The following is a 24,080-nucleotide window of genomic DNA, read 5'->3' on the forward strand; positions in this document are numbered from 1 at the left end:
GCACTCGGAGACTTTGTAAGTGAGCAAATACTGGACCGATTTAATCCATCAAGGTGCAAAGGCCTTTGCACCTTGATGGATTAAATCGGTCCAGTATTTGCTCACTTACAAAGTCTCCGAGTGCTTTTGTATTCTTCTGCCTATATATACATATATAGATTATATATATATATATATATATAGATCTATATATATATACCCTAGCAGAATTTGTGATTTTCTGGCTCTTTGTCAGAGAATATGAATGATAATTCACTTCTTTCACTCATGGTTAGTGGTTGGGTGAAGCCATTTATTGTCAAACAACTGTGTTTACTCTTTTTAAATCATAATGACAACAAAAACTACCCAAATGACCCGGATCAAAAGTTTACATACCCCAGTTGTTAATATGGTGTATTGCCCCCTTTAACATCAATGACAGCTTGAAGTCTTTTGCGGTAGTTGTGAATGAGGCTCATTATTTTCTCAGATGGTAAAGCTGCTCATTCTTCTTGGCCAAAAGCCTCCGCTTCCTGTAAATTCTTGGGCTGTCTTGCATGAGATCTCCCCAGAGTGGTGTTCAAAATAATTAGCCGCTGTTCCAACACACCCATAAGGAGGCTGCCCAAAGGTATATTATTATTATTATTATTATGTATTATTATGTTTTCCTAGGGGGGGGGGGGGATTCAATAGTATCCCAGCTTTCCATTCTGTTCAGTTTTGTAATCCCTTTTACATTACAAGATGGATTTAAAATTTTCCTTCTCAAGTTTGCTATTCCAAGGCTTTGGGTATACAACATATTTGAATCTGCCCTCCTCCATTTCTGTTTCAAGTTATTTTAATAGATTTAATTCTGGTTATTACACTCAGCTATTCCAAGTCATGCAAGTTTTCATCCAAATCCATCCAGTGAGAGACTCCTGTGAGGCTCCTGTGTCAACAGGAGGTCAGACCAGGACCTCAACCCTTTAGTATTTCTTCTTGGACCCAATGTTCTCACTCTGTGAAGTTTTCACCCAAATCCATCCAGTGGAATGAACAGGCTCACCAAGTCAAAAATCTGACTGGTGAACCCTACGAGTGGGTTAATCAGGAACCCAACCCCTACTATTTATCTTGGGACCCTATATTACTCTGTGAAGTTTTCATCCAAATCCATTTAGAACAGAATGTCTGGGTCAAAGTTCTGGCCAGCATAAACCAACAGGAGCTCGAATGGAACCTAAATCCATTTAAAAGATGGCCAGGATCCAACAGAACCACCTTGCATTGGTTTAATCCGAATCAGTACAGGGGTATACGAATGCATAACTGAACAGACAAACAATCTAATAATTAATTTTATAAATAATATATATCATAATGTCATAGGACACTGAAACACATGTCATAGTACGTGTGACAGCATTATCACATTGAGGTCTCCAGCTACAAAAATGGTGAGCGGTGGTCACCAATGTCTAAATGACATATCAGAACTCATGTGCTTTTAATTCAGGATAATAGTAATTGGTTTGCCTGTGTTACCTTTATATTTTTGAAAATGTATACAGACAAAACAGGAGCGGATAACTCAAAATAGCAATAGCCCAGTTACTTATTTTATGTATTTAGTTATTAACAGTTATTTATACAGTATAGTACACACATATTCCGCAGTCCTTTACAGAGAATAGTTGAACAGTTAAATCAGTCCCTGCCCCAGTGGGGCGTACAATCTATATTCCCTACCACGTGTACGCAGACACAGATATTCTAGGGTTCTCTTTACTTTGAGTAGTTTATTCAAATATGACTACAATGTGTACATATTTTTCTTGTACAGTAGGTGTAATGCAAGCTTCTGTATTTGCCATTTTTCTGTCTTCAGTGATACTGTATACCTGAGCCTACCCTGACTGCGTCATGACACCGGAGTATGAGGATACATTTTTATGCACCATCAGGTTGCTTCATTCGTTTGGGACATTTATGTTTGCGTAGAAGTTTTCAATTTATACATAAATAGCCCAATTCTTGATACAGAGCCCTATGTGTAGTTGCTTGGCCCAAAAATTTGATAGAATGTTAGCTCACTCTAACAATAACCTTTAGAGTGAACGTATACTTTTAAAATGAAAATTGTTGAATAAGTGCTGCCAATAAATGTGCTATTGTGAGGATTGCATGACTAGGAAGAGAGGCCCTGACCCCGTCATTGGCATATATTCAATGCCGTGGGCGAGCGGTGACTGCGAGCAGGACTTTTTGCTCGCAGTCACCGCTCACCCTGTCAGTATTCAACTGACACTCCTCATTCGCAAATTCCCCCTCGCTCCGTTTTTTGAGCGAGGGGGAATTTGCGAATATGCCTCCAAAAACTGCGAGAGCCGAGGCTAATTACAGCGAGTTTGCTGCACTAGCCGCGGCTCTCGCAGTTTAGGGGAATCCTCGCAGTTTTGTGACTGCGAGGATTCCCCCGGAACGTTGCATAGTGCGAGCGGCCGGCGCGGGGGTTAAACTGCGAGGATCACTGGTTTTCTGTGATCCTCGCAGTTTAACCCCCTCGCCGGCCGCTCGCACCGGCATTGAATACTGGCCATTGTTGGAGATAATTGTTTAAACCCCCCTGCCACTATTCTGTTTGAGTTTCCCTTAACTTAAACAAACTCTGCTGTATACAGCCCACTGTGAATGCAAATCCTTAGGTGTGGACAAGTTAGCTAACCCCGACGGTTCCCACCTTCACCAATACTGGCATTGGTGGGGATCGAGTAATGCGTAGGGGGCTTTACACAAAGGCCCTAAATCTGGTTCACTTGCAAAAGCAATTTCTCTTTAATGGACAAAACCATGTGCACTGCAGGGGTGGTGGTGGGGGGGGGGGGGGTAGACAGATGTAACATGCAGAGAGAGTTCGATTTGGGAGAGGTTTATAAATAAAAAATAAAGCACTGTTTACTTTGCACAAAAAATAAAATACTGTAACACCCAAATGTAACTCTCTCTCTATACATGTTACATCTGCCCCACCTGCAGTGCATATGATTTTGTCCATTAGAGAGAAAATTTGCTTTTGCGAGTGAACCAGAACCAGGCCCAAAATCCTGACAGTGCAGTTTCCTGTGTTTTTAGCTTTATACATGCCTTTATCATTTTGTTTTGATTATTATTCTGATTATTATTCTAAAGTTTGTGGTCAAGGAGAACTGTACTTAAAACACCTCTTCATATAACAAACACCACTATTATAGCAGATCAGTGGCATGTACAGAATTAGTGACACTTTTACAAGTAATCGATTAACTGATCATTTGAAAAAAATTATTATATGACCCAAATAAACAAATGACAATATTTTTATTTTTATTTTGAACTTAAAAAAACATTGGAGTTTAACATACAGTAATATGACCATCCAATCGCACACTTGATCAGCTCTGCAATAACTTAAGCTCAAACCCAGACCTGAAGGGCCATCTATTAGCAGGTATGGGTCACAGGCTCGACATTATTAAGGTTGACTTACATTAGGTCGACCACTAAAGGTTGTCAGGGCTTAAGTCGACACAAGAAATATGTTGACATGGCTAAGTTTGGGAGGTCGACATTAGCATTACGTCAACAATGGGAAGGTCAAAAGGTCGACATTCAAAAGGTCGACAAGAGTTCTTCCCATTCTTTTGTCCAAATTTTTATGGAAGTCGACATTGACACCGTATTATTGCTTCGGGCACTATTATATTCTCCCTCCACTTTCTAGTGGATGGTAGGGTATGAAATACCGCCTGTCCGCACAAGTTGGCTCCAAAAAAAAAAAAAGATTCATGTCACCCTTTTGACTGTCGACCTTCCCATTGTTGTCCTAATGCTTGTGTCGACCTTTCTAATGTGTCGACGTAAGCCCTGTCAACCTTTAGTGGTTGAACTAATGTATGTCGACTTTCATAGTGTCGACCTAGCACTAGCAACCATATCCTCTCTTAACAGCAGACATACAGTACAGTACAGAGACATACATACATACATACATACATACATACATACATACATACACACATACATGCTATTGTCCATGATACACATAAAGCAATTTCTAACTCTCTTTTTTTATTTAAAATCTTAGGGCACTCTCCTGTATTATTTCATGATAAGTACATGCTTGCTGCTGTAAGGATGCATGCTAGCTTGTAGTGCTTCATCGTATTCATGAAACTGAACTTGTGTGCAGATGGGTTCCAATAACTGTCCTCTTCTTACCATGTCCGATAAGTCTGACAACATTGTGGTCAGTTTTGTTAGATCTACCAAGATAAAAATACATATACAGTATAAACATACATGTCTAGTGTCCATGAGTCTCTGAAACATTGCCATCTGCTGGCAGAGAGTGAAACTACATCTCTTTCTCACACATGCACAAACACAAAAGGTAGCAGACTAACTTTCGAAGCTTTTGCTTTGATCGGGCTTACTAGTACAGTATATATTGCATGTATAGCTATAGAAATAAAATCTACATGTACGTATGTGTATACTGTATGCTGTAGATATATAATTATGCACTTGTGCAATATGTCAGTGCTGTAACATGGCTCAAATGTGCCCAGTGCTGGCATGCCACCTAATTGCCTGATGTAATGTGCATGAAGTCATTATGCCATGCAAAGGGGTGAGACTGGAAGCAGCACTAAATGCAGCACTGACCAGAGCATCCTGAGAATGTTCTTAATGACTGCACAGGCTTCAGGGCATAGGCGCAGATTTATTTAGTTTTTTTCTGGTGGGTGCTCAAGCCATAAAGATAGAGGAGTGGCTTCATGGGGAATGGGTGTGGCCACAAAATAATACCAATTTATATTAGAGAGCACAGTTGTCTCCAAAATTCAAATGACAGCAACAGAGTTCCACATACATACTGTAAATGCCCCACAGTGCAGGTACTCAGTATGCCGGGAAGAGTGTATTCTGTCTACGGTTTCCCAGGTGGCAAGTTCGGCAATGTGGGTGCTGCAGCCGCAAATTAGCAAGTTAATATGGCGGCCCAGCAGCGAGACTCGGGCCCGTGGGTGCTCGGGCCCTTGAGCATTCACAGAATCGGCACCTATGCTTCAGGGTGTCTGTGTGCAGCATCTAAAGGACACTAGAGCAAGGCTGCAGTACAAATCCTGACTGCAGCACCCTTCTAGACAGAATAAAGGGCTGTAGAGTGGCGTCAGTGATGTCCACAGAGCTCTGTGCAGCTGCAACACCCATCGCTACCACTAGTACTATTTTTTCTAGAAAATAGGTTCAAGAATCCTGGGTCAGGATAGAGGTGAAGCTATTTAAAAAACTTTGATACATAGATCATTTTTTAAAGAAGGTACTCAAAGGGAACTTATTTTGGGAAAGTACACTTTGTCCCAGAACTCAGTTCCTGATTATTTCATATTTAATGAGAGGTTCAGCAACTGAGTTCCTGTGAAAATAGCACTAATAGCAACCTTGCAATATTGAATGTATACATGCTATTGTCCATGATACACATAAAGCAATTTATATATTATTATGCTAAATAAGTCTATATTAAGTGCAAACTAATCCTGACTAATATTCAAAGCTTTATTTATACTAGTTTGAATATGTTTTATACATACTAGTTTTCAGTTTTTTTTTTTTTTTTTGTTACACTTTTTGTATTATGTACAGTACAAAGTGTTATACTAATACTCACCATGCATGTGGTTTCTCTTCCATTCTGTCATCCAAAATCCACATATTTTTATGTTTTTAAATATGAATGCTTTCTAAAATAAAAAAGGAAACATTTTCTACTTAAGCTAAAATACTTTTACAAACATTGCTTTGTTTTTTACATTGTTATTGCATCAATCCAAAAGATTTTTAATGTTTTGCACAATAATGGAAAATGGAATACAAAATGAAAAACTGAAAGAATAAAAATAATTTCACACCCCCACATTTCACTAACACAAAAATAATTTCAGTGCAGAATCAGCATTTCATGCTTGATTTATTTTTTATTATTATTATTTTTTTTTTTATCTGGCATTAGCATTCCTTTATTTTGAGTAATAACAGCTAAATTGCTTACAATGAACTCTTCTACTTAAATGTAATACAATAAGAGGTGTCCTAGTAAATTTTCTGAGCATGATAAATACAGGGGTTGTGGTTAGGATTAGGCACTAGGGGGATAGGGGGAGAGGTTAAGATATGTGGGTTGGGGAGGTCAAAGATAGCCCGGGGAGGATAATGTTAGGATTGGGCATAGGGGGATCATTTATTTGTCCTGGCATAGGAAGATGTTACTGTTCTAAAAGTTAAGTGAAAGCTGGATGTTTAAGGTATTATACCAATAACCAATTTTATTTTTGCCATAATCATGTGAGTACAGAAGGCATACCTCCAAACATACAGTTTCCCTGAACCAGGGCTCCTGCATTTGCCATCACTGTGGGGGCATGCCCAGCATTGCAGGCAGGGGTGCCAACAGGTTGGCAGGGCCCTGGCAAAATGGAGGCGGTGTGGCCACTGGGGTGAAGGGGGTCATGGCCATGTCTCTGTGAATAAATATAAACATAATTTCTGTGAGATACATGGTGTGGGATCATCATTGCATTCACCGATCTCTCTCCCAACTGTCCGTCTCCCTGCAATGGGGGAGGAGGGCAGCAGGACCCAGGCCTTTCCAGCAGACCCGGGCCAGGCCAAAAGTATCCCCCCCCCCCCCTTTATCGATGCCACTGACTACAGGAGTTACTAGCATGCTCTCCCTCCCAGCCTGTGAATAGACGCTGTGCTGAGCAGACTCACATAGCAGCTGAATGACAAGGGGTTTTCCCAAGTGCCCCCACTGCTGGACACTGCTACTTGTGGGTGGGACAGAGGGACAGTCTCAATAAATGGACTTGTCTCAAAAAATGGACTGTGCTGCCAAAATCAGAACAGCTGGGAGATATGAATAAGGTTTTACAGGATTTATAGCTTCAATTCAATAATAAATAAACCTTTTAACCACATTGTTTATATGAGTATATTGAAAGTAAAATAGCATGTACCGTATTTCTAGTAATGAAACAAATGCAATGGAATATGCGGTACTTATGTAGTATCTGGGCTGCCGATTTTGTGATTGTATGCCTTACCTTAAGGCATACAATCAGATGCGATGCGATGCGATTCGATGCGATTTTGCATAGGATTCAATGTTAAGAAGGTCCTGTTCATTTCCCCACTATCCAAGTGGGCATAGAGTTGATTTTATATAGCGTGGCGAGCGCAGCGAGCAACCGAGCCCGAAGCGTGGCGAGCGAAGCGAGCCCCGCGAGGGGACACATATTTCTTAAAAAGTATTCTGTGTCCCCTCGCGGGGCTCGCTACGCTCGCCACGCTTCGGGCTCGGTGGCTCGCTACGCTCGCCACAGGTTTATATCCAACTCCATGCCCACTTGGATAGTGGGGAAAGGAAAAGGACCCCTTTTTCCCATTGAATTCTATGTTAAAATGGATTTTAACATTGAATCCTATGGAAAAATCTTGACCATCGCATCGCATACGATTTGGTCGCATGCGATGCGATGCGATCCGATTTCTAAATCGGACGCCCAGATACTACATAAGTACCGAATATGCATGTTGCAGTTAGCAAATCTTTATGTAAGAAGAAAAAAACACCTTTTTGCACATGTGCAAAAGGGAGAAGGGAAAGAGTGGACATGATAGAAACTTTCAAATATATCAAATGTTTTCACAAGTTCCAGGAGGGTCACATCAAAATAATTATTAGAACATGAGGACATGCACTAGCACTGGAGGGAGCTATGTTCAGGGAAAATCTGAGGAACATTTACTTCACAGAAAGGGTAGTGGTACTAGTGGACAATCAGAGGTGGTAGAGGCTAAAGGTGCCCATACACTAGTAAGATTTATCTTCAGATCTGGCTGGTTGGAACAAAAACATGGTTATGGATGAGTGACAGTTTGTTAGTTTCTAGCATTTCCAAGCAAATGGTCAACTGTCATTTGCTCTCATCCATAACCAGGTTTTTGTTCCAACCAGACAGATCTGAAGATAAATCTGCGTGTGTATGGCCACCTTAAGAAAGTAGAGCAATTAAAAATACATGGGATATACATAAGGACATCTTTACAAAGAACGAAGAATCAAATAGTGGTTGAGTTAACACTATGGTTAAAAAAGGGGCAGACAAGATGGGCCAAATAGTTCTTACTGCTGTCAATTTATGTTTCTATTTTCTATCTGCAGTGTGGCCGTGTATGTGCAAAACCACTGCAGTCTTACCATAACCTCTCCTCTACCCCCTATCCTGCAACCTTACCATAACCTCTTTAGCCCCCTCCCACAGCCTTACTTTAACCTCTCCCCCAACCATCCCTCCTGCAGCCTTACTTCTCCCCTAATCCTCCCTCCTACAACCTTACCATAACCTCTCTAGCCCCCCTCCCACAGCATTATGCTAATGTCTCCCCTAACCTTCCCTCCTGCAGCCTTATCCTAACCCTTCCCCTAATCCCTCCTCCTGCAACCTTGCAATAACCTCTCTAGCCCCCCTCCCACAGCCTTACTCTAACCTCTCCCCTAACCTTCCCTCCTGCAGCCTTACCCTAACCTTAGCCTCACCTCCTGTAGTCTGACCCTATCCTCTCTCCTATCCTCTCCTATTCCCCCTCCTGCAGCCTCACCCTAACCTCTCCTCTACCCCCTATCCTGCAACCATACCATAACCTCTCTAGCCCCCCTCCCACAGCCTTACTCTATTCTCTCCCCTAACCTTCCCTCGTGCAGCCTTACCTTAACTTCTCCCCCAATCCCCCCTCCTGCAGCCTTACCCTAACCTCCCCCATAACACTTGCAGTACCTGCGGTACTGGAGTCATCAATACAAATATGCATCAATTCAGATGCTGGCCAACATGGCATGCTGGGAGGAGTTCACCTGTTCAGTGAGCTCTGGGGAGCCTCGCCACCAGAGCCAGCCAACTGAAGTGCTGCCCCAGTGCTCTATCTATCTATCTATCTATCTATCTATCTATCTATCTATCTATCTATCGGGCAGGACATCAATATTTATCTTGCTCCTGGGTGACTGTGGTAAAGTTCCACCACTGCTTACTGCATCCATTCTATCATTTTTAATATTATGCTGTTTATCTTGCCCTGTTTTTTTATAGTTCATACTGAAATAAATTCCCACTGTTGCTGGCAGGTATAAACGGATTTGTACTAACTATTTATATTAGCATAGGCCTAAAGCACTACATACAGTATCAGGTTATTAGAAAATATATTTGTCACAACTAAACTTATACAGCTGTAATGTGCCTCAGATTACAGCATACTGATGTCTTACTTATTCTCTGCAAAGCAATACATACATTATACTGGTGAAGGTATATATTTACAGTATATACAATTTTTATGAACAGTGATTTGCAGCAAGGAAATTATTTACTTATTTTCTCCTTGGTGTAAATGTACTGTGTTGTTATTATTATTATTATTATTATTATTATTATTATTATTATTATTATTAACTTAAAAATAATTTAATACTTTACATATTTACATTAGTGCAGGTTCCTGCAAAATTTTAAAAATATTAAAGATAGAAACAAAATATTATAAAATATAAAATAATAAAGGTAGAAACAAAACCTGGATTTACAGAATTTAGGGGCATACTCATACAGATGAAGCTGCTCTCATTAGAGAGGCTCCAGGCTCGGCTGTCGCCATCTCATTCCAGCGCTTTGCACCAGGAAGGGGGCATGCTCCCCAGTCTCCCAGAAGCCCTACACCTCTCTCTTGGCCGTCTGTCCCGCTTCCCGGGAAGCACAGAGAAAGGAACTGTACAGTGGGACAAGCGAGCGAGTGAGACGCTTGCCGTCCCTTCCTATACCATCTGCAAGCTCAGCCAGAAATGGCGCCATAGCAAGCTGGGGGGCTGGATGAGACAGCAGTGTGGTCCTCTGGGCAAAGCAATGCACTGGTGCTCTTACCCATTCTCCCCTCCTAGGGGTGGGGGGTGCTATCAGCAGCAGCTTTAATGTCCCATGGTTGGCAGGGGGTGCCCTATGTTCCACTCAACATGTAGGACCTGGAGCAGTAACTTCTGCTAATTACTCCTTCAGTGCACAGGTGGTGGGAGGGTGAACACTAACGTGTGGAAGGGGGCACTGAGCTGAATGAAGGGTCCATTGTAAATGACTTCCAGGGAGGTAGGGGGTGTTTTAAACGTAGGGAAGGGTTGGATAATGGAGTGGGCTTCATATTCGTCATTTTCCGGTGGAAGGGCAGCTTGTTTGACTGCAGATATCACCATTATCTGGAAATAGAGTTCTTAGCCTTCAATAGTATAAAAACTTTATAGTCCCAACTTTCAGGAGGTGCTGGGAACTTGGGGATCAGAGATCAGGAGCCAGAGCAATCCATTGACAAAAATATAAAACTGTACACCAACCAAAATTAAAAATGTATTTTTTGTTGACAGTGCATTGATTGCAGTGGATTGTTAATAACAAATAAAGTATTCTATTCTATTCTAGAGTAGGGACCGGCTGCTGGAAGGCTGATATCTCTGGTTCTGGGCATGATATAGACAAAGCGCTAGTGTCGTCAGAAAGGGGAGAGTTCCAGCTTTTGGAGTATACTCTCAGAAAAACTCTATGTCAGAAAAAACCTGATAAATATGATTGGCAATTGCAATTAACAGGTCGGATGTGGACTGCTGTTTGAAGTTGGTTATCTCCAGTTCCCCATGGCCAATTTTCAAAATTCTGGTATCCCTGGAAAAAGGGGATCCTCAGCTATCAGAATAGGGCCCTTACACACCTGGCACCCCTGGGCATGTGCCAATTAAGACCATACGAAAAGATGGCCCTTGTTCCATCTGTATGGCTGTGATCAAAATGTGCATGTCCAGGGGCAAGGGGTGCAAATTGCTTTGTTGGCGATGGCATGGGAATTATGTTGCAAGGTCAACGGTTAGGTAAAAGGTTACCTAAACCCAGGGCCGGTGCTAGGGGGTTCGGCGCCCTCCTGCAAACTATAAATTTGCGCCCACCCAAGCTTTACAAAGGGACAGCGCACACCAAAAGAAAAATGTGTGATCTCTCAAGGAAGGGGAATGGCCACACAATAATACTCCCACTCCAAATTACACCACATAGTAGCACAATATTATTCACGTTACACAGCTGTAACTAGCCATTTTGGTGCCATGAGTTCAAAAAACAGGAAGAGTTTGCGCCGTAGGAGCGTGCAAAAATGTAGGAGCGTAGCTTTATGGGGAATGGGCATCGTCACATAAAAGTACCAATTACACTGTAATCCCCATAACACATTATGCTTCACACCTCAATGCCCATTACACATTATACCACACACAGTAAGGCACATTATAAATAAAGTAATGCCCATTACACATTATACATTATGTCACACATCATGATGCCCCTTACACAATATGCAGCACACCATAATGCCCATTACACATTATGCCACACACCGTAATTCTCCTTACAAAATATACCATGCACCATAATGCCCATATGACATTGACACACATTATGCTACACATAATGCCCCGAGTACTCCTGGATATGCCCACATTTGAAGGGCTGCTTTTTCAGAATGACCACACCAGTTGCCAAAAGTAGTTGCTCTGCTTATACAGTACGTAGTGCTCACACCAGTTGCCGACATTAGTAGCACTGTGTAACCATATGCCCACACCAGTTGCCAACAGCAGTAGCACTGCCTATACATGTGCCCACACCAGTTGCCGACATCACTAGCTCTGTCTACACACATGCTCACACCAGTTGCCGACATAAGTAGCACTGACTATACACGTGCCCACACCAGTTGCTGACATTAGTAGCGCTGACTTTACACGTGCCCACAGCAGTTGCCGACATTAGTACCGCTGACTATACACGTGCCCACACCAGTTGCTGACATTAGTAGCGCTGACTTTACATGTGCCCACAGCAGTTGCCGACATTAGTAGCGCTAACTATACACGTGCCCACAGCAGTTGCCGACATTAGTAGCGCTGACTATACATGTGCCCACACCAGTTGCCGACATTAGTAGCGCTGACTATACATGTGCCCATACCAGTTGCTGACATTAGTAGCGCTGTCTACACACATGCTCACACCAGTTGCTGACATTAGTAGCGCTGACTATACACGTGCCCACACCAGTTGCCGACATTAGTAGCACCAGTTGCCAACATTAATTGCGCTGACTATACATGTGCCCACACCAGACATTAGTAGCTGACAGCTGACATTAGTAGCGCTGTCTACACACATGCTTACACCAGTTGCTGACATTAGTAGCAATACCTATACACATGCCCACATCAGTTGCCGACATTAGTAATGCTGCCTACACAAATGCTCACACCAGTAATGCTGTCTACACAAATGCTCACACCAGTTGCTGACATTGGTAATGCTGCCTGCCTATACACGTGCCCACACCAGTTGCCAACATTAGTACACTCACTTTAGTCTGCTGTCCTGGCAGCTCAGCCTCTCCTGTATCTCTCTTCAGTCTTGCTCCATCATAGCCACGCCCCCTCCGTCCGTGTAGCCCCGCCCCCTCCGTCCGTGTAGCCCCACCCCTTTTAGTACGTACTGCTGCCCTGATGTTTATGAGCCAGCCTGGAGGGAACTCTGTGCCTCCGGCGCTGCTGCGTTCCCTGCAGTGTGACAGACGAAGCAGCAGCAGCCGGCAGCCTCAGAGACAGCAGGGGATGCAGAGTAGGGACAGTGGTGCCTCTCCTGCCCGGCGCCTACCTGCTTTGCATCCTCTGCTCAGCGGGTAGCTAAACCAATAGATGTGTGCATTGTGCCAACCAGTGGCGGAGCTTCTGTACCAATGGTACAGCAGGTGCAGTCCATAGGGGCCTATGAGGACTGTTGCCCTTGTCACCATCTTCACCCACTGTTTTTCCCTGTCACATTCTTCCTCTCCTTGTCACCGGCAGCCATGTTGCCTATTGTAATATTGAGTTGGGGTGGAGGAGTGGGGCCCAAATGATATTTTAGCACCTGGACCCAGAAGCTCCTCCACTGCTGCGAATCAATGTGCCAGGGTATTCACGTCCACATAAAGGCCCTTATTCTGATCGGTGCGGCCGGATCCGATTATGCGGCCAGGACCGTGCGTGCGAAACCCCGCCTTCCATACGGATCGCCAACTCCGTCCGTACGCAGTAAGAAGCTGGCCGAACGGACCGCACGTGTATTTTTCACGGAATACGCCTCCTCCATCTAAGGGAACCTCCCCCATCATTCGATGGTCGCAGACCATCAAATGCAGGACCGAGTGCTCCACCAGCTCCCGCAACCTCAGACCACACGGACATTTTTCCGTGCAAAAGCAGGGATCTGGGCGGGCAGCTGACATCCGGCGATGTCATATGTCCGCCCCCTACACGTGCGTCACGGCCGCATTACCATGCGTACGCCCAGCGTTTGCATGGGAACGCCCATGCAACGCGGGGCGTATGCATATGGTAATGAGCCCAAATAGCCCTTCACGTCCCTCTCCACCCCCTGTTCGGAGTGTTCACATATCATGCAGGATTTGGCCGTACTCCCCGCTCGCACATGCACAGAGACGCCTCTGCACATGCGCAGACACAAATCATCAGCGGGCCGAACGCACGCGGATATATCCGCACCGACCAGAATAAGGGCCAAAATGCAGTATTTAATAGAAAAAATACCATATTTATGAAAAAAAACCTCTTTGTGGGATACCTCAACCAACCACCTGCAAATATTAAGCATTCCCAGGATGTATGTTGATATCTGCTGCAATCCCTATTCATGACAATACAATCACCCCCCAAAGGTTTCATAGGTGTTCATGTCAACATTACAATGGCCTACTGGTCATAGCCAGGGGCGCCGATGGTAAAAAGAGGGCATGGCAAATAGGAGGGGGCGTGCCCTTTGACATGTACAACCTATATATCAATTTCCATAGAATCTTAAGAGATAATGCTATTTAACATCAACACTGGATAATGTGTGGGCTGATGTGCCCTGATTTTCAGGTTGGTCTATTAATGATTGGAATTTGAGTCTTGAAGTAGAAAAGTGCATGCATTCAGAATATTATATCCAAAAAATAACCAGTCTGTGCACAAGACTAATATACAGCGGAACTATGTACTGGAAACCAAAAGCTGTCTTTTGTTGCCTCAAGCCTACACTTTCGATACTTACATACTACCCCATGCAAAGACAGACACCTCTTCATAGTAGATATTATTTGTATGCCTCTTAATAGTGCCCTAGTTAATTTTTTAAAACAATAGTAGTTCCTTAGTTAATATTATGCCCCATAGTAGTGCTCTAGTTTATTTTATGAACCCTCATAGTACTCTAGTTTACATTATGTCACATTGCAGTGCTGCCAGTACCAGGGCCGGCTCTTCTCTTTGGCAGTTTTAGCCAGCTGCCAAGGGCTTGCAGAATCTTGTGGTCACCACTGAGTCTGACTGTTGCAAAATAAAAGATCATTCAGGGAGGATCCTTGATGAACTTAACCATACTTTCACCTGAGATTTTGGAAAGTTGGCATTGATGTGTGGCTGGTGGGAGCAATAAGCTGAAGTTTTGCTAATTATTACACATTATATGCCACACAGTATTTCCAGTCACAATATGACATATGGTGTTCCCAGTTCATATTATGCCACATCACAATGCCCCTAATTATTAGTAAGACACACTATAGTGCCTCCACTTTATATTGTGCCACATTACAGTACCCCTGATTATACTATTATATATTAAAGTGCCCTCCAGCTCAAATGATGCCATGTTAAAGTGCTCCAGTTAATATTATACCACAATAAAGTGCATCAATTTCATAGTATGACACTGGGGCATTACATTGCCCCAGTTCCTATTCTGTAACATTACAGTCAATCCACATTACACTGAGCAGATGAGATGAGATGAGATTCAACTTTATTGTCATAACCCCACAGCAGGGCAACAAAATAAAGTTTTTACATCCATTCATATTTCAGTATACAGCAAAATCAAATGTGTTCTCAAAATATAAAACTCTATTACAATATAACCATTAAAACTAAAACGCCTTCCGGAAGGCATAAGTGTGAATAGACCCTGTGCAGGGTGAGTCTCTTAAATCTCTTAAAATACTATGTGCACAACATATGCAATGCTTCCTCTGAATATCCTCCACTGCTGAAAGTGCGGACACTATAATCCACTGGGCCATTTTTACCACCATCTGCAACATTTTACGCTCCATAACTGTACAATTCTCGTACCACACTGTAGCATAATTGGTCAGATTTTGACACATTACAGTGCTCTCCATTTCCATTTTTGTGCAATATTACAGAAGAAATAGTAAGTGCCATCTTACTATTTAAACATTCACTACACACTCACTGAAAATGTAATGTCACACAAATTAAGCTGGGCAATGGGTCAGACCCAGTTGCTTAGCAGGCAAATTTGGGAAACTGGCAAGCGACTTTATAAACTGGGTCCAAGCCCCCTAAGCTTCTTGGCCCCATAGAAATTGCACCCCTTGAACCCACCATATTTACATCCATGCCTCTATGCCCTGGTCTACTCTTTGACATGTACAACCTATATATCAATTTCCATAGAATCTTAAGAGATAATGCTATTTAACATCAACACTGGATAATGTGTGGGCTGATGTGCCCTGATTTTCAGGTTGGTCTATTAATGATTTGAATTTGAGTCTTGAAGTAGAAAAGTGCATGCATTCAGAATATTGGCCCTTATTCTGATAGGTGCGGATATATCCGCGTGCGTTCGGCCCGCTGATGTTTTGTGTCTGCGCATGTGCAGAGGCGTCTCTGCGCATGTGCGAGCGGGGCGTACAGCCAAATCCCGCATGATATGTGAACACTCCGAACAGGGGGTGGAGAGGGGCGTGAAGGGCTATTTGGGCTCATTACCATATGCATACGCCCCGCGTTTCATGGGAGTTCCCATGAAAACGCAGGGCGTACGTATGGTAATGCGGCCGTGACGCACGTGTAGGGGGCGGACATATGGCATCGCCGGATGTCAGCTGCCCGCCCAGATCCCTGCTTTTGCACGGAAAAATGTCCGTGTGGTCTGAGGTTGCGGGTGCTGGTGGAGCACACGGTCCTGCATTCGATGGTCTGCGACCATCGAATGATGGGGGAGGTTCCCTTAGATGGAGGAGGCGTATTCCGTGAAAAATACACGTGCGGTCTGTTCGGACAGCTTCTTACCGCATATGGACGGAGTTGGCGATCCGTATGGAAGGCGGGGTTTCGCACGCACGGTCCTGGCCGCATAATCGGCTCCGGCCGCACCGATCAGAATAAGGGCCATTATATCCAAAAAATGTGCACAAGACTAATATACAGCGGAACTATGTACTGGAAACCAAAAGCTGTCTTTTGTTGCCTCAAGCCTACACTTTCGATACTTACATACTACCCCATGCAAAGTGTAACATACAGTAGTTCTACTTGCAGAGTACAAAACACTGTATATTGGTTAGATGCCTGTATGATATGCTTGCAGACATTATGGCTGGAAGTGGACAAAGTATTGAGGAGGAATTAAAACAGGATTATTTTGATAATTTTTTTACCGAATAGATGAGCTATGCATTGAAGCCTGTTTTTTTCAGGATAAAAGATTCCCATGTTCAGGTGATAAGTTAACACACCGGATGTGGTAAACACGGATATGGACCTCCAATCACCCACCCTGGTGATCCACGGAACCCGTGTGATGAATTTAAACACACGGTCCCAGAAAAACCAACCAAAGGGGGTGAGAAGGACCAAATAATCGGGCGCACAGCAATCGATTTTATCAATTGATCAATACGATTTTAAAGAAGAGTGTGACTCGCTGCTCTCAAATTAAGGCTCTCTGTAGTCCTTAATAAAGTTAAATACAAGAAACAAATAGAATATTTTTCTAGAGAGCGCAAGAAACACTGCAAAGTTTAATCGTATAAACATACAAATTTATTTAATCATAAATAAAAATAACATTTCATAAAAAGTATATAAGTATGCAATTTGTACATTGATCCCTTGAACAGAATAAAAAAGAAGAATAAAAAGAACCGTGTCCTTTTGCCAATACTTGTCAGAACACTGACAGTTTGCGTTTAGATGGCAAATTTATTGTTTGGAGTATTTGTATCCACCTATTTCATATGTTACCAGATATGGCATATTGGATGGTTGCAGGTGAAAAGAGTCCAGCACTTGCCAATAATATGGATAATGCACTTGGTCCGTGGCTAGGACCCAATTTGTAGATAATATCAAAAGTCAGTGGTATAAGTGCAGATTTGTATAACCACCCGTAAACTACTCACTTGGAGCTTCAATCTCAGTCAGCATGAGGTGAATAAGAACAAATAGTGCTTTGGATAACAGCTGCCTTCAAGATTTTGGCCGTATGAAGGATTCCACAACCTGACCACAGCACCGAGACCTGCTCGCTGTGTCAGGGAGCCGACCGCCTTCAGACGGACGCTGCGGGGGAACAGGTGTATCTGCTGTTAATATCTACCTCAGCTCCCGACGAGTACTTTGAACAGCTTGCGCTGCACTCCGTTTGCAGCGAGAGTGTGCAGATCTCTGTATCGCTTGGAGACGGTGCTTTTTGTGAGCGCAGTGAGGTACGGGTGGGCACAGGGCACGGATCAAATAAAAAGCATCCAAGGCATCAATGGCAGGGAGAATTCTTGACGCGTTTCTCCGTCATGGAAATTTGACGGTTTCCTCAGAAGATACTCCCACTATTACATTGTGGCTATTTAAATGGTTGTTCACCAATCATAGTAGCAAGGCTACAAGGGATCACCTGTATTACATTCGTAATCAAAGCGGCATATGTATAATTAGAAATCCTAGTCTCATCTATAAGTGTTTCAATGGCAAGTTTCTAGTTTAGACATAGAGAGAGAATATATATATTGGATACATTGTTATTCAAACAACAATAGTAATATTATTATTCAAAGGCATGGAACAGAAAAAAACAGAGACATATAATACATTTGAAAAAGGCAGGGATCGTATTTCACGCTAATTACTATCAATTAACAACAAATTGAAATGTCTATTAATAGCATCAGACACAGTGTGGTTGCTGTGGCGCAGCACCTAGGATAGAACCATAGGTATCCAGGAAACCAGGGTTCAAGACCAACTAGGAACACTTAGGATCAAGCTCCCATGTACATATATAAATAATAATACCCCATATGTTTTAAACTCTAAATTAGTTACTCATTATTTATTATTTATTTAACCATTTATTTTATCAATTATTCCCCTCTCTCAGCATCAATAAGACCATATATAAGCGTGTACATATATATTTTCTATAATTATAATAATAGTGAAGGTTAATAAGAAATAACCGATTTTTAAAGCTATAAACTCAGATATTTATATTTATATTTGTATATTTATTTTTACATATAATTTTTATATAAATTTATATCCATATGTAGAACATTAAATGTTACTAGAGGTATTTCTCCATTTTAGTTTTAGAGAAAATCGGTCGGGACAAAACATTTAATTGAAAAAAAATTATAAATTAGAAAAAGGAAAGAAAATAGGAAAATTAACATAAATATAATATATACACCCATATGTCCCCAATGGGCAGAGAGAGGTTTTTTTTGGGGGGGGATCTTTTAGAAAATTTCAAGTAAATAGAAGTATATCACACAAGAAAAAATTTGTCAATCAAATAAAGATAAATGTCAATAGTGAACATGTAGTCTACGGATCAGACTATTTTAATTATAGCAACGAGCACATTGAGTATATAGAGCGATATTGTATAACCGATTAATAGCACTTTTATAGGCATATTATTATCTTAAGAAGATTTTTATACAGATAATTATATGAAAAAAACTGGATATACACTAGCAATTTTATCATTATATCATGATTATCGGCAGAAAATATATACATAGTCACGGTTAGACCACTTCATAGCCTATATCAATACACCTATTTTCAGAGCAGTTGGAAGGAGAAAATCAGCCTATGATAGACATATCTTTCGTTTATCTAGTACAGATGGTATACAGAAAGAAGAATTAAGAAACGAAGATGAACATGTATATTATGGAGTAAATTTCCTATGTTATTAAGTTCAATGGACTCATTCAATCCGAGGGGGGTTAGGGAGCCTAAGGAAAAAATCCAGAAGGCTTCGCGTTTGCAAAGAGTAGAGAAACGATCACCTCCTCTCTTCGAACTTGAAATCCCTTCTATTGCTTGAATTTTAAGAACCTCCACATTACCCTGATGTTTCTCTTTAACATGTCTAGAAATGCTATGTGTTTTTACTTGGTTAATCACATTTCTTCTATGCTCAAGGAACCTAATGTTTAAAGAGCGGGTGGTTCGGCCTACATACTGTAAACCACAGTCGCAAGTGATCAAATAGATCACATACGACGAGTTACAGTTCAAAAAACTATTGATCCTATGAGTTGAATGGTTAGAAGAGGATGTAAATTGTTTACTTTTGTCTATCAAGAATTTACAAGTTATACATCTGTTTCTGCCACATTTGTGGCAGCCTACAGTATGTGTTGTAATTTTAGAGGACTCTGATGTTTGTTTGAAATGACTCGGAGCCAATGCATTTTTAAGGTTAAGATTTTTCTTAAACACTATTTTTGGTTTATCTTCTAGAACTGGAGCAAGGTGTCTATCAGTTTTCAAGATTTTATAATTTTTGTTAATAATCTTCTTTATTTCTAAAGAGTGAGAATTAAATTTAGAGATAAATAATGGTTTAAAATTAAAATCTTGGCTATTGTCATAGGTAACATCTGGGGTGTTCATAGTTTTATCAGTTGAAACTATAAGTAAAGAGTCTCTATCAATTTTCTTAACCTCTTCCAGAGCAGAATTTAGGACCTCGAACGGATATCCCTGATCCAGAAAGGATAAAATTAAATCATCTGCTTGTTTTTCGAAAGACAGGGGGTCGGAACAGTTTCTCTTGATCCGCAACAATTGGCTTTTTGGGATATTATTCACCCAGGGGCGATGATGGCAACTCCTATAATTTAAATATCGACTACAATCCACTTCTTTTATAAACGTGGATGTGACGATTTTGTTGTTATCATCAATATGGAGAGCGATATCCAAAAAAGTAATGTGCTTCAAATTAATAGTGTGGGTGAATTTCAAACCAAAAGTGTTGTGATTCAAATAATCAATAAATTTGAGTGCTTCTAAGTGTCCCCCTTGCCAAACAAAAAACATGTCATCTATGTACCTACCATAGGACACCAAGCCCGCCCCGAATGGCCCCCCCCCCAAATGTACTGCTCCTCGAACAGTCCCATATAGAGGTTAGCGAAACTCGGGGCGAACTTGGTGCCCATGGCAGTACCTAGAATCTGAAGAAAAAAAGAACCATCAAAAGTGAAATAATTGTGAGAAAGAATAAATGCAACTGAATCCAAAATAAATTACCTCCTACTATCACTCAGGTCCACATCAGCTAACAAGAATTTTTCTAGAGCCCTAATCCCTTGAATATGTGGGATGTTGGTATAAAGAGACTCTACGTCACAGGTTAGAAACATATAATTCTCCTGCCACTTACAACTTTGAATGATAGACAAAAAATGGGTGGTGTCTTTGATGTAGGACCTGAGTGATCGTACATATGGCTGTAAAAAAGTGTCAACAAAAGCAGAAAGTGAGGTTGTAAGGGACCCAACACCAGAGATAATTGGACGCCCAGGAGGTGAAGAAAGTGATTTATGAATTTTTGGCAAATGATAGTAAGTGGGGATAATGGGATGTGCACTAAATAGAAAAGAATATTCTCTTTTGGTTATCGCGCCATCATCAATCCCCTTAAGTAAAAATATCTTAAGTTGACCACAGTAATCATTTGTAGGGTCTTTTAACAGTTTTTCATAGAACTTGGTATTATCCAATTGCCGATAGGCCTCCTTTACATAATCTGTTTTATTCAAGATCACTGTTCCTCCCCCCTTGTCAGCCCCCTTAATAATGATAGACTGATCTACACCGGATGTGGGATAAGTATCCGGAACCATGTATTATTCATATCTAATGGCTGCTTATCAGGGATTTTGCTTTGCATGCCGGCTATCTGGGCTAATTGGATTAACCACTGTAATTTAACATGGTTAATTGGATACCAGCCATTATTATAACTAAGGTCAAATAAAAAAGTTTATAATTTCATCTTTTCTGACTTTACTTATATTATTAGCAAAGGATTGTTCTATTGTGAGTTAAATTAGAAATTTAAGAAGAATTAAACAAAATAAGTTACCTAGTAAACTCAAAGCACAATAAATTCAAATACTAAATACGTAATATTTAGTAAATACAGTATGTATGCACAGTAATGACTAGAGCAGGGGTCCTCAAACTATTATGCTCTGAGACCATAATCAGACAATAATAAAAAAAAAAAAGTTACTGCAGAAGGACATCACATCACATTACATTGATGACAGTCAGCAGACAGCACCTGCATTGCAGCATTGTGGAGGCACAAATGATGTGGAGTCTAAAATAACAGACAATTCAACAGATTTTTCAGACTCCTTGAATCACTGACTGAGATTTAAAAAAGTCATCAGCCTGATGGCCAGCAACATGCAGTCGGGATCCCATGCTGAGAATGCCGGGACACACTTTGGGGTCAGGACCCAGTTTGAGAACTGCTGCATAATAACTCTTTAGTAAATTTGGCTGTGGACTGTCACACTTGTGTTGTGTAGCCCATAATTCTCAGATTGCATTTGTTAAGCACAAACTTGTATCGTGTATTAAATCAACCACACCAAACATCAGACTTGACACAATGTTGAACGGTGATGGAACTTATAGATTGTATCACAAAAAGATTCAAAACGTATCTTGTTCTAACTCATTATCTCAATAACCTAGTTTCATTATTTAGTTTTTATTGGTTTCACTATGTCACATTTTGTGTTGAGATGTTAAGAGTAGAGATGGTGGGTATAAAGGGGTGTGGTATAGGGTTCCGACAGTCAGGATCCCGACACTCATTAGCCCGACGTCAGGATCCTGACTGGCCGGACTCAGACAGCATGGCAAGAGCTACAAAGCCCCTTGCGGGCTCGCTGCGCTCGCCTCACTGCAGGCACGGTGGCTCACTGCGCTCAACACCTATTCTATTCTCCCTCTATGGGGGTCATGGACCCCCACGAGGGAGAATAGCTGGTGGGCGTCGGGAACCCGTCTGTCGGTGTTTTAACAGTCGGGATCCCGACATTGGGTAAAAGGACTGTCGGGATACCGTCCGGCACCTGGTATAAAGCACTGGGACATGGGTACAACCATGCCTTCAAACAATGGCCTCTTTACCTTTTCATATCAAGGCCCAACATTCCTGTGCAATTTTCTATTCTTACATTGAAACACTTACAGCAGGTAAAGGTGTTGGCTTTCTTGACATTCCACCATAAGTAACCACAGTGCTTCCATCCCTAAGAAAAAAGAGTGGGACATTTGAACATAATTTGTCACATATTTTACTAACATAAAATACCATATTTGTTTCACACCATCAGCTGGAGATTGCTGGAGATGCGGGATGCTGGCCGAATTCAGACTTTTTTTTAAAGTGGCAATAATTTACAAGACATGGTTTTTGCCTTGTAAATGATTTTGCTTGTGTCAACCTTTTGACAGTGTCGACCTTGTGCAATATAAATATAAATAAATATAAATATAAAATAAAGACACGCTCACACAAGACTGCTAAGTTTGAATGTCAACCTGAAACATGAATGAAAAACCAAAATAGTCTGAGCATGGTATACTGTATAGGATATTATTCATACAGGGAAACTACTTATATATTTAGTAATAAAGTTACTAAAGTATTACATTGAAAACTATAATTAGGATATAATTAAAAGTGTGTATTCAAATTTACTTCTTTACCCCTTGACTCTCTTGTGTTCTTTACTGTCTTTCATTCATGTCCTGATGTTTCCATGATTTCTCAAACTCATCGGGTGACATTCTATGGGATGCGGTTATTTTTTTTTTCCATTTTTTTCGCAAAAACGGCCGAAATCGCATGTTTTTCCATTTTCGCATATTTAATGAGCTGTGAAAATGTGAAAAAAGTGCGATTTTGGCCAACAAATTTGACATTCTGGAAATGCGATGGCTGTTTTTCGCAGCACATCGCATCCAGATGTTTTCACATTTAAAAGTATACAAATCGTATATTTAATGGTATGCGATTTGTATAAATGTGTCTAAAATTCGCCCAAAAATCAGACCAGGTTCTGATGAGCGAATTAGCCAGAACCCTGCACAGATCATTGAGATCTGTGCATGGTTCTGGTGGAAAAAAAGGGTTAAACAGTAAAAACAAAAAAAAAACAGCGCGGGGTCCCCCGCCAGAGCATAACCAGCCCCGGGCTCATTGAGCCGGTGCTGGTGACATAAAATCACGGTCCCCGACAAATAGGGGTCCCCTTGATTTAATGAAACCAGCACCAGGCTCAAGGTCCGGCGCTGGTTCCCAAAATACAGGGGACAAAAATGACTAGGGGTCCCCCGCATTTCAAGAACCAGCACCAGACACAACCAGCCAGCAGGGTAATGCCACAGCCGGGGGACACTTATTATATAAGGTCCCGCGGCCAAAGCATTATCCCCCTGGCTGGTCAGCATGGGCAGGGGTCCTGGGGACCCCCCCAAAGAAGGGGTCCCCCCCTCCAGGACTTACCAGCCCATGCTGAAAGTCCGGGGCTGTCCCCGATGCCCCTGGGCGGTGGGCATCGGGCTGATGAAAAGTGTAAAAAATAATAAAAACTATTGTCTTATACTGTAGAACTATGAGTCCCACTAGGCGGCCAATAGAATCAGTCTGAGGAGAGGCGCGGAAGATGAACATCTCTGGGTCTCTCCAGTCCGTGAGCGGGTACCAGCCGGGAGCAGCGCGTCTGGAGCTGAAGATGCCGGGGTCGTCGCC

At 41.8% G+C, this 24,080-nt stretch overlaps 1 protein-coding gene across 2 annotated transcripts in view; it reads right to left on the bottom strand.

Annotated features, from left to right (window-relative positions):
* Positions 1-2,927: 2,927 nt before the first annotated feature.
* The window catches only part of LOC146063878 (enoyl-[acyl-carrier-protein] reductase, mitochondrial-like), a 90,957-nt gene continuing 69,804 nt past the window's right edge, over positions 2,928-24,080 (bottom strand). For both annotated transcript variants that reach the window (XM_083176750.1, XM_083176749.1), the window contains 3 exons: positions 22,515-22,575; positions 5,684-5,756; positions 2,928-4,271 (listed from right to left, as the gene is read on the bottom strand). In XM_083176750.1, the coding sequence (XP_083032876.1) occupies positions 4,108-4,271; positions 5,684-5,756; positions 22,515-22,575 (298 nt within the window). In that variant the 3' untranslated portion in view covers positions 2,928-4,107. The remainder of the gene's footprint in view (positions 4,272-5,683; positions 5,757-22,514; positions 22,576-24,080) is intronic.

This window comes from Crinia signifera, chromosome 3 (genome assembly GCF_055691185.1).
Source record: "Crinia signifera chromosome 3, ASM5569118v1, whole genome shotgun sequence".
Taxonomy (NCBI): Eukaryota; Metazoa; Chordata; class Amphibia; order Anura; family Myobatrachidae; genus Crinia; species Crinia signifera.